General features: G+C 46.3%; 1 protein-coding gene across 1 annotated transcript; it reads right to left on the bottom strand.

The window, feature by feature from the left end:
- Window positions 1-6369: 6369 nt before the first annotated feature.
- PCED1A (PC-esterase domain containing 1A) lies at window positions 6370-11388 on the bottom strand. The gene is made up of 8 exons (XM_068987458.1): window positions 11062-11388; window positions 10622-10766; window positions 10040-10119; window positions 9690-9928; window positions 9439-9589; window positions 9075-9321; window positions 6988-7254; window positions 6370-6642 (listed from the first exon to the last, which is right to left on the bottom strand). Exons 1-8 carry the CDS (start codon window positions 11257-11259, stop codon window positions 6395-6397), a joined length of 1575 nt encoding a protein of 524 aa, XP_068843559.1. The 5' UTR covers window positions 11260-11388; the 3' UTR covers window positions 6370-6394.
- Window positions 11389-11530: the final 142 nt, after the last annotated feature.

Here is an 11530-nt window from a genome sequence, read left to right as displayed (position 1 = left end):
TATGGTTCAATAAATTTTTACATATTTGTCTGTGTGTGTACCCAGGTAACTACCACCCAGACAGAACTTTCCCATTGTTCCAGAAAGTTCCATCATGCCTTTTCCCAATCAGTATCTCCCTCAAAAGGTAATCACGATTCTGATTTCTATAAGCATAGATTGTTGAAACCTATGGCAACCCACTCCAGTACTCTTGCCTGGAAAATCCCATGGATGGAGGAGCCTGGTAGGCTGCAGTCCATGGGGTCGCGAAGAGTGGGGCATGACTGAGCGACTTCAATTTCACTTTTCACTTTCATGCATTGGAGAAGGAAATGGCAACCCACTCCAGTGTTCTTGCCTTGAGAATCCCAGGGATGGGGGAGCCTGGAGGGCTGCCATCTATGGAGTCGCACAGAGTCGGACATGACTGAAGCGACTTAGCAGCAGCAGCAGCATGCAGAATCTATGCAGCCTATTGTTGAAATTGTGCAGAATAAAATCATACAAAATGTACTCTAGTGTCTGACTTCTTTCAGGATTACATCTGTGAGATTTACCCATATCTTTGCATCTATCAGTATTTTGTTTTCCTTTATATCAATCTCATTGTATGGGAAAACTATTTATTCACTCTTGTTGATGGACATTTGGCTTGTTTCCAAGTTTTGGATACTATGAAAAAACATTCTATGAATATTCTCATGCAAGTTTTTTGGCAGATCTGTCTAGATGTATAGATCTCTTGAAGTGAAACTGTCAAATCACAGAGAATGTAAATGTTCAACTTTAGTAAATGCTGCCCAATAATTTCCAAAGTGAGTTGTACCATGCAGCGGTTCCACTGCTTTTTTTCAGCCTATCCAGCTAATTCACATGGTATTTACATTTTTGTTTCTTGTTTTCACTTTTGTTTGGGTGATTTCGGAGAGAAGAAAATAGCATCTTTATTCTATCACCTTCAGACTGTACAATCTCTTTTTTTTTAGCGGCACAGCATACAGGATCTTAGTCCCCCAACTGGGAATGGAATCTATGCCCCCTGCAGTGAAAGCTTGGAGCCTTAACCACTGGACTGCTAGGGAAGTCCCTCTCTTTCCTTTTTAAAGCCAAGAATGCATGATTGGTTTAACATTCAAATATAATCAATGGACTTCACCATATTATCAAACTGAAAAGCATACATGATTATTCCATAGACACAGAAAAGGCATTTGGCAAAATACAATATCCATTCCTGATTTAAAATAAAAACAAAACCTTTCAGCAAATTGGCAATAGAAGGAAACTTCCTCAACTTTACAGAGGGCATCTATGATGAACCTACAGTTAATCTCACACTTAATGGTGAAAAACTGAATATTTTTTCCTCTGAGATCAGAAACAAGACAAGTATGTCTGTTCTCCCCATCTGTATTTAACATTGTACTGGATGTCTTAGCCAGGACAATAAGGCAAGAAATATAAATAAAAAGCATAGAGACTGGAAAGCAAGAAGTGTCTTTATTCACAGACAACAAAATTGTGTAAGCAGAGAATCCTATGGAGTCTATCAAAAAGCTACTAGAATAACTGAATTTAGCAAAGCAATGTGTACATGATAGTAGCTATGATACAAGGTCAAAATACAAAATCAATTGTATTTTTCTGTACTAGCAGTGAATGATCAGAAAAAGATACTTTAAAATCTCTCTTACAATAAAATAACGTGGGACTTGGGGGTATCTGACAAGAGATATGACAGATTTGTACACGGATAACAACATATTGCTGAGAGCAATTAAAGACCTAAATAAGTGGAGAGATATATCTTGCCCATTGGGTTGGATGACTCAATATTAGTAAGATCTCAAGTGTTTCCAAATTGATCTATGTGTTCAATACAATCACAAAATCTCAGAATTTGTGTAGAAACTAATAAGCTGATTTTAAAACTCATTTGGAAATGTAAAGGTCCTAGAATAGTCAGAATAACTTTGATAAAGAAAGACAAATTTGGAAGATTAACACTACCTGATTCCAAGACTTATCATAAAGCTATAGAAATCAGGGGAGTTGGTACTGGCATTAAGTTAGACAAATATTAATAGATAAATGAAACAGAAAATTCAGAAATAGATCTACATGTAATATATACATGATTTTTTACAACAATGTTAATGGAATTTAGTGGAGAAAGATCAGTCTTCAACAAATGGGCTGGAACCATTAGATATTCATATGCAAAAAAATGAATTTCAATTCATACCTTATACCATGTACAAAAATTAATTCAAAACATATCGTAGACTTAAATGTAAAACCTAAAACTATAAACCTTCTAGAAGCAAGCAGAGGAAAATAGCCATGACATTGGGTTAGGTAGAGATTTCTCAGATATGACACCAAAAATATAATCCATAAAAAAAAAATTGAATAAGCTGTCCTTGACTAAAATTAAAATGTTCTGTTCTTCAAAAGACAAGCCACACTCTGGGAGAAAGTATTTGCAAAATATATATCTGATAACAGACTTGGATCCAAAGTAAAGAACTCTCAAAGCCCAGTAACGTGTTTAAAAGGGAGCATGGTGATGAAGAACAAACAATTTAAACAGAAACTTTACCAAAAAGGACATATAGATTGCAAATAAGTACAGGAAAATGTTCAATATTGTTAGTCATTATGTAAATACAAATTAAAACCATACCTTCCCCTATTAGAATGGCTATTAAAAAGATAACTGATCCCAAGTGTGGTCAAGAACGTGGAAGAACTTCACAAACTCAGACACTGCCAGTGCGAATGTAAAACGGGACAACCACTTTGGAAAATCATTTGGTAGTTTCTTAAAAAGTTAAACATACATCTTCCATACGATCCAGACATTTTATTCCTAGATATTTCCCCAAGAGAAATGAAATCATATGTCCATACAAAGATTCATACAGAAATGTTCATAGCGGTTTTATTTTAGAGTCAAAAACTGAAAATTATTCGTGTCCCTCAATAGGTAAATGGATAAACATAGATATCACATATAATGGAATGCTACTCAGCTATAAAAAGGAATGAACTACTGATGCACTCAACACGGATGAATTTCTGTGAATTAATTCCATTCATTGGGCTGACTGAAAGTAGCCAGATGAAAAGAGTATCTACTGAATGATTCCATTTATTAAAGCTCTAGGAAATACAAATTAATCCATAGTAACAGAAAGCAGATCAGTTAGGACAAATTGCCTATGGATGCGAATGTGAAGATGTAGGAGGTTGTGAGGAAGGGCTTTAGGGAAGGATTATATAAAGGGTAAGTTTGACTGTGATGAGTTTCATATTGTATACACGTCAAAATTATATTGTGCATTTGAAGTATGTGCAGTTTATTGTCTGTCATACTTCAATGAAGCAGTTTTAAAAAGTTTAGATCCATTTCCTCGCAGTCAAAAAGAGTTTATCATTCACCAATGTTTATGGCAGATGTAAACACTAAAATGAACTCAACACACAGTGCATGCAATTAACTGGAGAATATGACAGGAAACAAGTTATCTGCTTTTGTTAGAGGAAAACTCTAATTGGGTTAAAGTTGTTGTTGTTGGGGTTTTGTTATTGTTTATAGTTTTCGGCCACACTGAGAGGCACGTGGGATCTCAGTTCCCTGCTGCTGCTGCTGCTGCTGCTGCTAAGTCGCTTCCGTTGTGTCCGACTCTGTGCGACCCCATAGACGGCAGCCCACCAGGCTCTCCCGTCCCTGGGACTCTCCAGGCAAGAACACTGGAGTGGGTTGCCATTTCCTTCTCCAATGCATGAAAGTGAAAAGTGAAAGTGAAGTCGCTCAGTCGTGCCCGACTCTTCGCAACCCCATGGACTGCAGCCTACCAGGCTCCTCTGTCCACGGGATTTTCCAGGTGACAGTACTGGAGTGGGGTGCCATCGCCTTCTCTGCTTAGTTCCCTGACCAGGTATCAAACCTGGACCCCTGCACTGGAAGGCAGAGTTCTAACCATTGGACCGCCAGGGAAGTCCCTGGGTTAAAGTTTTTTGAAAAAAACAATCTTCCAAATTTCTGAAGACTTTCTCCCCTGAAAAATCAAGGCTTGTGTCACATGCTGTGCTGGTGCATCTTTTAACCCTTTCAGAAATACCTTATTTTGGCAAAGGAAAGAATATTGGAGTCACTTTTAAAAACCAAGATTCCACGAATGAGGAAGTCTATGTACACTTTTCTTCTTAAATGATTTGCCAGTGAAGTTTGAGTTCTGTCATGCTTGACATACTATGTGCCTACATACTGGAAAAATATAAGATTTTGTTTTTACAATCTCAAAACAAAATCCAGGAAACCATTCAAATTCGTGTAGTGACTTGTATGCAGCTATTTTTCAAGTTTCTTGTTTCCCAGTCCCAATAAAAAATTTGTTAATAGAGGAGTCAAGTGTACTATGTGCTTACATGACAGCAAACTGAAAATAAAATATAATTTATCCCCATTTTATCCTTACAATAGATTTCAAATATACATTGGGATGCTGAGGAAAAGGTTATAAAACCTCACTGTGAGCAATGGGAGCCACATAGCAAGAAGGAATGAAAATGAGAATCACAGAGGTAGATGGACAGGGATCTGGAGCACACTGAACAGTCTCCAAGTGCTCACAGTGTGGGTGTGCCAGACTTGGGATGGGGTTGTGAGAGAATGGAAAAGCCTAGACAGAGGAGCCTGGCAGGCTACAGTTCTCGAAAAGAACTGGACACGACTGAAATGACTTAGCACGCACACAAGGTTTTCTTGGAGAACAGGATGGCAAGCAACAGAGAGGGCTTCGTGAAACTGGGTAACTCATATTACTTTCTTCCATAAACCAGTTTAGGTGTATAATTTTCCACAGCAACACTGAGAAGCCCCAGTTTCAGAGGTGCAAAGAAAAGGGTTTTGTGTCAAGGAATAAATGACTGAACAAGGGATTCGCCGAACTGATGAAAACAAAACAAAAAACAGTTTTTGCGATAAAAGTTATCTAAAATCTATGTAACAAGATGCTTTCTTTCACTTTTGTATGTTCCCATCCACTGTCTACAGCAAAGAAAACCAAGCTCATTTCAAGCACTCTCATTAAGTCTCAGCAGCCCTGATGACATTACTCTCTAAAGGGTTTTATTAACTCATGTTGTCTGTACCAGTTTCCCCAGCACCAGTGTGTGTTAATTTAGTAGATTCCTTTCATTTGCACCAAGGACCAACACTTCTTTGGTCCACTATTTCCATTTGTGTAAGATGCTACGTTCTTTGACAAAGTAAAATTTCAATAAAAAGTAAGGAAAGATAAAGCAGTAATTCTGCATCCTCTTCTCCAGCCTATTCTACTTAAGTTTTAGTGGGTCTGTGTATTTCCTTATTTTCCTGCTTCACATCACGTTATCAGTGTACTTAATGCCTTGTTTCAGCCCCCAACTCATACTACACCCAACCCAGGGTCAAGATCATTTGTCAAAGCTGAGATGCTGTACTTTTTAAAAATTAATTAATTTGACTGTGCCAGGTCTGAGTTGCATGTGGGATGCAGGATCTTTTGCTGCAGCACGAAGTATCTAGTTCCCCGACCACAAACTGAACCTGGGCCTCTGCGTGCGTTGGGAGCATGGAGTCTTAGTCACTACCATCAGGGAAGTCCCTGAGTTCTTTTAACTTTCTTATTAACTTTGGCACAGCTCCCTGCTCCCTACACCCGACCTTGGAATTCTCTCTGCTCCTCTCCTACTGCCCACTCACCAAACAGGTTTGTGTTCACTTTGCTACTACTGCATATTGAATCTATTAAGCAATGGTTTTCTAATCAGTCTCCCACTTGGGCCGGGGAGCTTCTTGCTTAGTTCCAACCACTTTTGAGTGTCTACCAGGAGCCAAGAAATTGTGCAAGGCGAGGTTGGTATATCTCCAGGAGTAGGTGAACGTTGAACATACATATGAATGGGTGAGACTAGTACAGGTGAGAACTAGCCAGATTCCAAACTCCATATAAAATATTGACAGTTTCAATTACAACTCAGCCTGTGACATTTCCCAATCCCAAAGAGCCACTGACAATAGGTAACCCCTCCCGGGTCTTTGTTAAGTACACGTGTGTTCTGGTAGGAGCATAATTGAGTGTGTGAAACAGTATGAAAGATGCAGTCAATGATTTTTAAACAGCGTGGACTGCAAGGTCCGAGGCTGGAGAGAACCCAGAGGTAGCCTCCCCAACTCTTGAGATCACAGTTCAGAGATTCACTCTCTTTCACAAAAAGATGTCACTCTGTTTTTCCATGCCTTTATTGGTGACAGCAATGGACAACAACAATGTCAGGCATAGCAGGTGCCATGCCAACACCTGGCGTGGCACACAGGCACTGCAGGGCCACTGGCACACACAGCCCAAACACAAGAACCAGTCTACCCTGGCCATGTACCCGAATGGGCAGGAGGTCGTCTATCCAGTTTGTATGTGTGGATCAGCCTGTCTGAGTGTCTTGGACGCTGCCTGCAGGGCGCCCCCATCCTCGGCACATGGTAGGGGCTGTTGTGAACACAGCGTGACATCCCCCGGTGGACAGCCAAGCCCCGGTGTTGACCATGGGGGACAGGGCTGGGGACTGGAGGAGGCAGGGGGCCAGGCACAAAGTTCACTCCAGGGCCACATCCTACAAAAGAACCAGCCATCATCAGAGTGGGCTTCTGGCCATGGTGAGTGCAACTCTGCCTCAGGCAGTTCTGGTTCTTCAGGGTGAGTTTCTCTGGCCTTCAATTTCCCCATCTACAAAATGGCAATACCGCTTCCCATACGGCCAAGTCAGGAAACTGACGATCAATGAGCTAATTCATGAGTCTACAGATGCTGTTCCAGACTCAGCTGTGACAGAACCCAATCCCAGGGGGCACAAGGAGTCCCTGACTTCTCTCAGCTCATCTGGACACAGGAGACTAGGTTGAGGGAGGTTCAAGGAGAGGCTGGAAAAGGTGTGCTGGGAAGTTGTGGAGGCACATACCTAAGTGGGATGGTATTGAGAAGTCTTCCATTGGATTAAAATTGAAGAATTCACAGGGTGGGAAGGGCTGGCCTGGGAAAAAAGGGGGTTCCTGGGGTAGGGGTGGAAACAGAGGAGGTAGGGAAGGCTGAGGAAGATAGGGAAAAGGCATGGGAGAAGGTAAGGGAGACGGTGGGGGCAAGGCCGGCTGCTCGCCGAAGTCTGAGGGCTGCCCCTGGCTCCCCTGGAAGAGATGATCCGGCTCTGGCCAGTCTTTAATCCATGGGTCTAGAAACAGGATGGTTGTTTTAGGTAGGCCTGGGAAGCCAGGTCGCCCTGAACTCTGGCAGCCTACACTTCTAAACCTTTACTTCCTCCTCCTGGAGAACGCAGCACCCTCTACTTCATACTCAGGTTTCCTCATCCCCTCTCATTTCAGGCCAAGCCCAAGCGATGCTCCTTCCTCCCTGTGTCTCAGTACTCAGTGGATCTGTCTTTGATCATGATTCCCTCCAGCCTGATCTCATGATCCCTTCCAGTCTTCCCCCTCTATTGCCCAGCTTGTCTATCTCTCCTCTCCTACCTCTTCCTCAAAGACCAATAACTGAGTTTAGTAAGTCTCTGTTAAAAACAATGATCCCATCACTTCCTTTTCGCAGTAGGTTCAGGTTCCTTTCACACTTCCTCCCACAAAGAGTATTTTTGCCCAGGCACCATTCCCTTCTCAACTGTTCACTGCCTCTTTTAACCCTACTCCACTTCTTCAATACTTTTCCTACAAAAATGTAACCACTTCTTCACTTTCTAACCATCACATGACATGGCCAAAAGCCTCTCTCCCCTCCCTCAAAGTGCCTCTATCCTTATCTCCTTTTGTGTCCTCCATCAGTCTCTCTTCTCTTCCAACTCCCAAACATGGCCATTGTTTTGCTCTTTCTGTCACATTCACGCCCTTAGCAGCCATCTCCCTGCTGGGCACCACTGACTCCAAATTTACTCAACATTTCCATAGTACTTCACAGAGATCTGCCCTCATCAAACTCACCAACTCATCCTTCCACCCAACTCTTCCTTTTGATGTTGCTATTTCTGTGGCTCCAAATTGAGTTCAGAAGACCTGAGACACAACAAACTAGCCTTACAACCTTTAGAGCACCCCTTTCTCTGTTAGGGATCAGTTCTCCAACTGATTTAGATGAGATTTGTGTGCTAGTTGCTCAGTCGTGTCTGACTCTTTGAAAGCCCATGCACCGTAGCCCACCAGGGTCCTCTGTCCATGGGGATTCTCCAGGCAAGAATACTGGAGTGGGTTGCCATGCCCTGCTCCAGGGGATCTTCCCAACCCAGGGATTGAACCCAGGTCTCCTGCACTGCAGGCAGATTCTTTACCATCTGAGCCACCAAGGAAGATGAAATTTAGTTCTCATCTAAAAAAACAAAGAAATCAGACCATTATATGATCAAGGTCCTAATTCACTTTCCTGATACTCCAACTCCAGGCTAAAAGTGACACTCCTGGCCATTCTGCCCTCACATCCTCCAGTGCTACTACAGCCTTCTAACATGACTCATGTCTCCAATTCAATAAACACCATCCTGCAGGTACTATATACACAGCAATTGTGCTAGATACTGGGGCTGAAAGGGATGAATTATCAACAAGTGAGGCAGGCACTTTACCCCTGCAGGATATGATCCAAGGCAGAAGCAGACAGGGAACAATAACCCATGATGTCCCCTTTAAAAGCAGGCAGGAACTGAGGGTTTAACAGTCCCTGCCAAGGGGCTTTGTTGCTTCTACCACTCTGCCTGAATTACCTTTCCTCCGCTTCTGCTTTTCCACGCCCCACATCCACTCCAATTTAAAGTACTCCCATTGTTTTCCTGTTTATCTGTAGCATATGCGTATTGAGCATACTCAATACTCAATTCATGTACACAGAAGTGACTACACGGCTAGACCAGGGGAAGGAAGGCACACTCAGGATTCACAATGGTCCTTCAAGGGGCTCTACTCACCTTGAGGATCTCTGTCCTGCTGTTTATGAGACCTATGCTCTGAGGGCCCTCTTTGCATCACTACCCTCCCCACCTGTGATAGGGCTCACCATGGGGATAGTCACGCCTGGGCAGCTCCACACCCCAGGCATCGGCCACATGGGTCAGAAGCAAATGTGAGAGGTGGCGGTGGGCATGCTGGTCCCAATGGACACCATCCCGATGACGGTGCCGTACTGCGTGCCGAAAGTGAAAGTGGAGGTCCAAGACATCGAAGCAGTGGTCCCCAGCCAGAGTAGCACTGTAGAAGTTCCCTTCAACCACATCCCGCCGCAGAGAGCCTGCCAGGGGCTGGAGCTGAGTGAGAAAATGCAGCATCTGAGAGCCACTGAATGATGCAGAATCGGGAGGGAGGGTCCTCTATCTACCAATCAGCTGCCCCATCTTCTGTCCTGAGGTGCTCCAGTCACTTGCCTCAGGCAGGAGGAAACCCCCAGTGACACGCTCTCCTAGGGGCATTGCCATGTTCCACACCAGCAGGCAGGAATCTGGCAACACCTGGTCCATGCGCACGAACACTCGCTCCAGGTTCTCTCGGTAGCTCTCCATCGAGTAGCGGCCATACCTGTTGGGTAGCACAAAGGGTGGGCAAGAACACAGGGATGGGTGGCCTCTGGGCCATACCTCCACCCCCAATCAGTATTTCCCTCTCCCCCCGCCCCAACCTGGAGAGATCCCAGAGGCAGGAGTTGATGATCACCAGGTCCGGGGCAGGCCCATATGTCAGCTCCTCCAGGACTCCCTCGAGGTACTCGGAGTAAACGCGGGTGAGGAAGTAGAAGCGTACAAGGTGGTGGCCAGAACCCGAGCAGAACTGGCGGACCTCCCGGTACTGTGTCCCGTTGTGCAGCTCGCCTAGCTGACCCCCAGCGACCAGCTGGTCCTGTTCAAAGCTCAGCTCCCCCTGCCCACCCCCCCCCAACCCAGCTGGTCAGACCCAAGCCAGGGAGGAGGCCCCTACCAGGCCAGAGTCTGTGCCCGCCCATCACTGGCATGGCCACCAAGCTTCCCTCACCTTGGCTTTCAGCTGGGCAGCTGTGAGCAGTGAGTCTTTCTGGAGCAGGAGCACCAGGTCTTTATACACAGCCCGCTGGACTGAAGGGAGACAGAGATCCTGAGACTGAGGCAGGCCCTACTCCACCCCCAGCTCCTGTCAAATTCAGGCCTCTTGCTGAGGTGGCCCAACACCACCTTTGTGGAGTATTGACTTAGAGGTATGAGAAATGGTGAAGTTAAAAAGTCCTGGCACTGACTTTGCTCCTTCCAGGTGTATACCTTCCAGGTGTACATAGCGACCAGGCAGAAGTAAGCTGGCCAAGTCACCCAAGAAACAGACAACATACTGCTTCCATGAGGACACTGGGGGGGGGGGGGCGGGGGGACTGTCAGAAAGAAAAATGCTGAGCAAGGTGGGGGTGAAAAGCCTGACAGGCTACATCTGTCAGGACACCCGTGGAAGGCGTTGGGGAAATAAACCTTCTGTACTGGAACGCACTGGGGATCAGGAAAGAGGTTTGAGACGGAGACAAAACGTCCAGACGCAGAAAACAGACTGCAGGTGCGGGACCAGGAAGTGGGATTCTAGAAGGGCACTCACTTGAGTCCCCCAAGATGACCACGAACTTGTTGTGTAGCAGCTGCTGGACTTCCGAGGCCTGGAAATGGACCATGTTGCTTCGCTGCGGGCGGCACGGCTCCTCGTTCTCCAGACAGAAGACCATGCTGCCGCCAACAACGACAGGCTGCAGGGAAAGGCCACTAAGCTGCACGAGGGAGGGGCCTCAACTAGCTCCAGGGCCCACTTTGGGATAAAGGAGACTTGCGCTGGCCCCTTTCAAGCTGCTCAGGGATACAGGTACCAGGTGGCAGCATTAGAGTGGGGTCCATGGTGGCGCCAGCCTCTGTTAAACTTGGCAAAGTGAGCCACGGCCCGCGAACCTCCGGGATACCCCGCCGCTTCACACGCGGTGCGGCCCTGCGCCCAGCCACGTGCACGTCGCCGCCCCGCGCATGCGCGCGCTCGCTCGCGCCAATTACCGATTCCCGGGACTCCGCGCCGTTCACCAGCGACTGGGGCAGGCCCGCACACTGCGCGCGTCGCCTGCAGCGGGCGCCAGGCCTAGCCTCATGTTCCCGTGCCCTAAGAGCTGGTCGCTTTAGCACTGCTCCTGCCTCGCAGAGCCTGTGCGTCCCGGTTAGTGGTCGGTGCGCAGCCCGTCGCCCAGCTCTCTCCATGCGTGAGTCGCGGAGGCCCGACAATGCCTGGGGCCTCCCCGCCCCGGGCGACAATGCTCACAACTCCCACTTCCGGTCACTCATGTCCTGCCCTGCCCGACCCCCCAACGTCCGAGGGGACAAGAAGGCAGCGCGGGTTGCCGCCGTAGGGAGCAGGAGCCAGGGCCGAGCCCGCCCCCCTGTGGGCGGGGGCACAGCGACGGCCAAGTACAGCCGCCCACAGCAGTGAAGGCTGGTGGCCGCGGCCTCATCACGTGACCCGGACGGGCGG

The sequence above is a fragment of the Capricornis sumatraensis genome, chromosome 15, assembly GCF_032405125.1.
Source record: "Capricornis sumatraensis isolate serow.1 chromosome 15, serow.2, whole genome shotgun sequence".
Lineage (NCBI taxonomy): Eukaryota > Metazoa > Chordata > Mammalia > Artiodactyla > Bovidae > Capricornis > Capricornis sumatraensis.
Note: the sequence above shows the minus strand (reverse complement) of the source record. Positions and strands in the feature narration are given on the sequence as shown.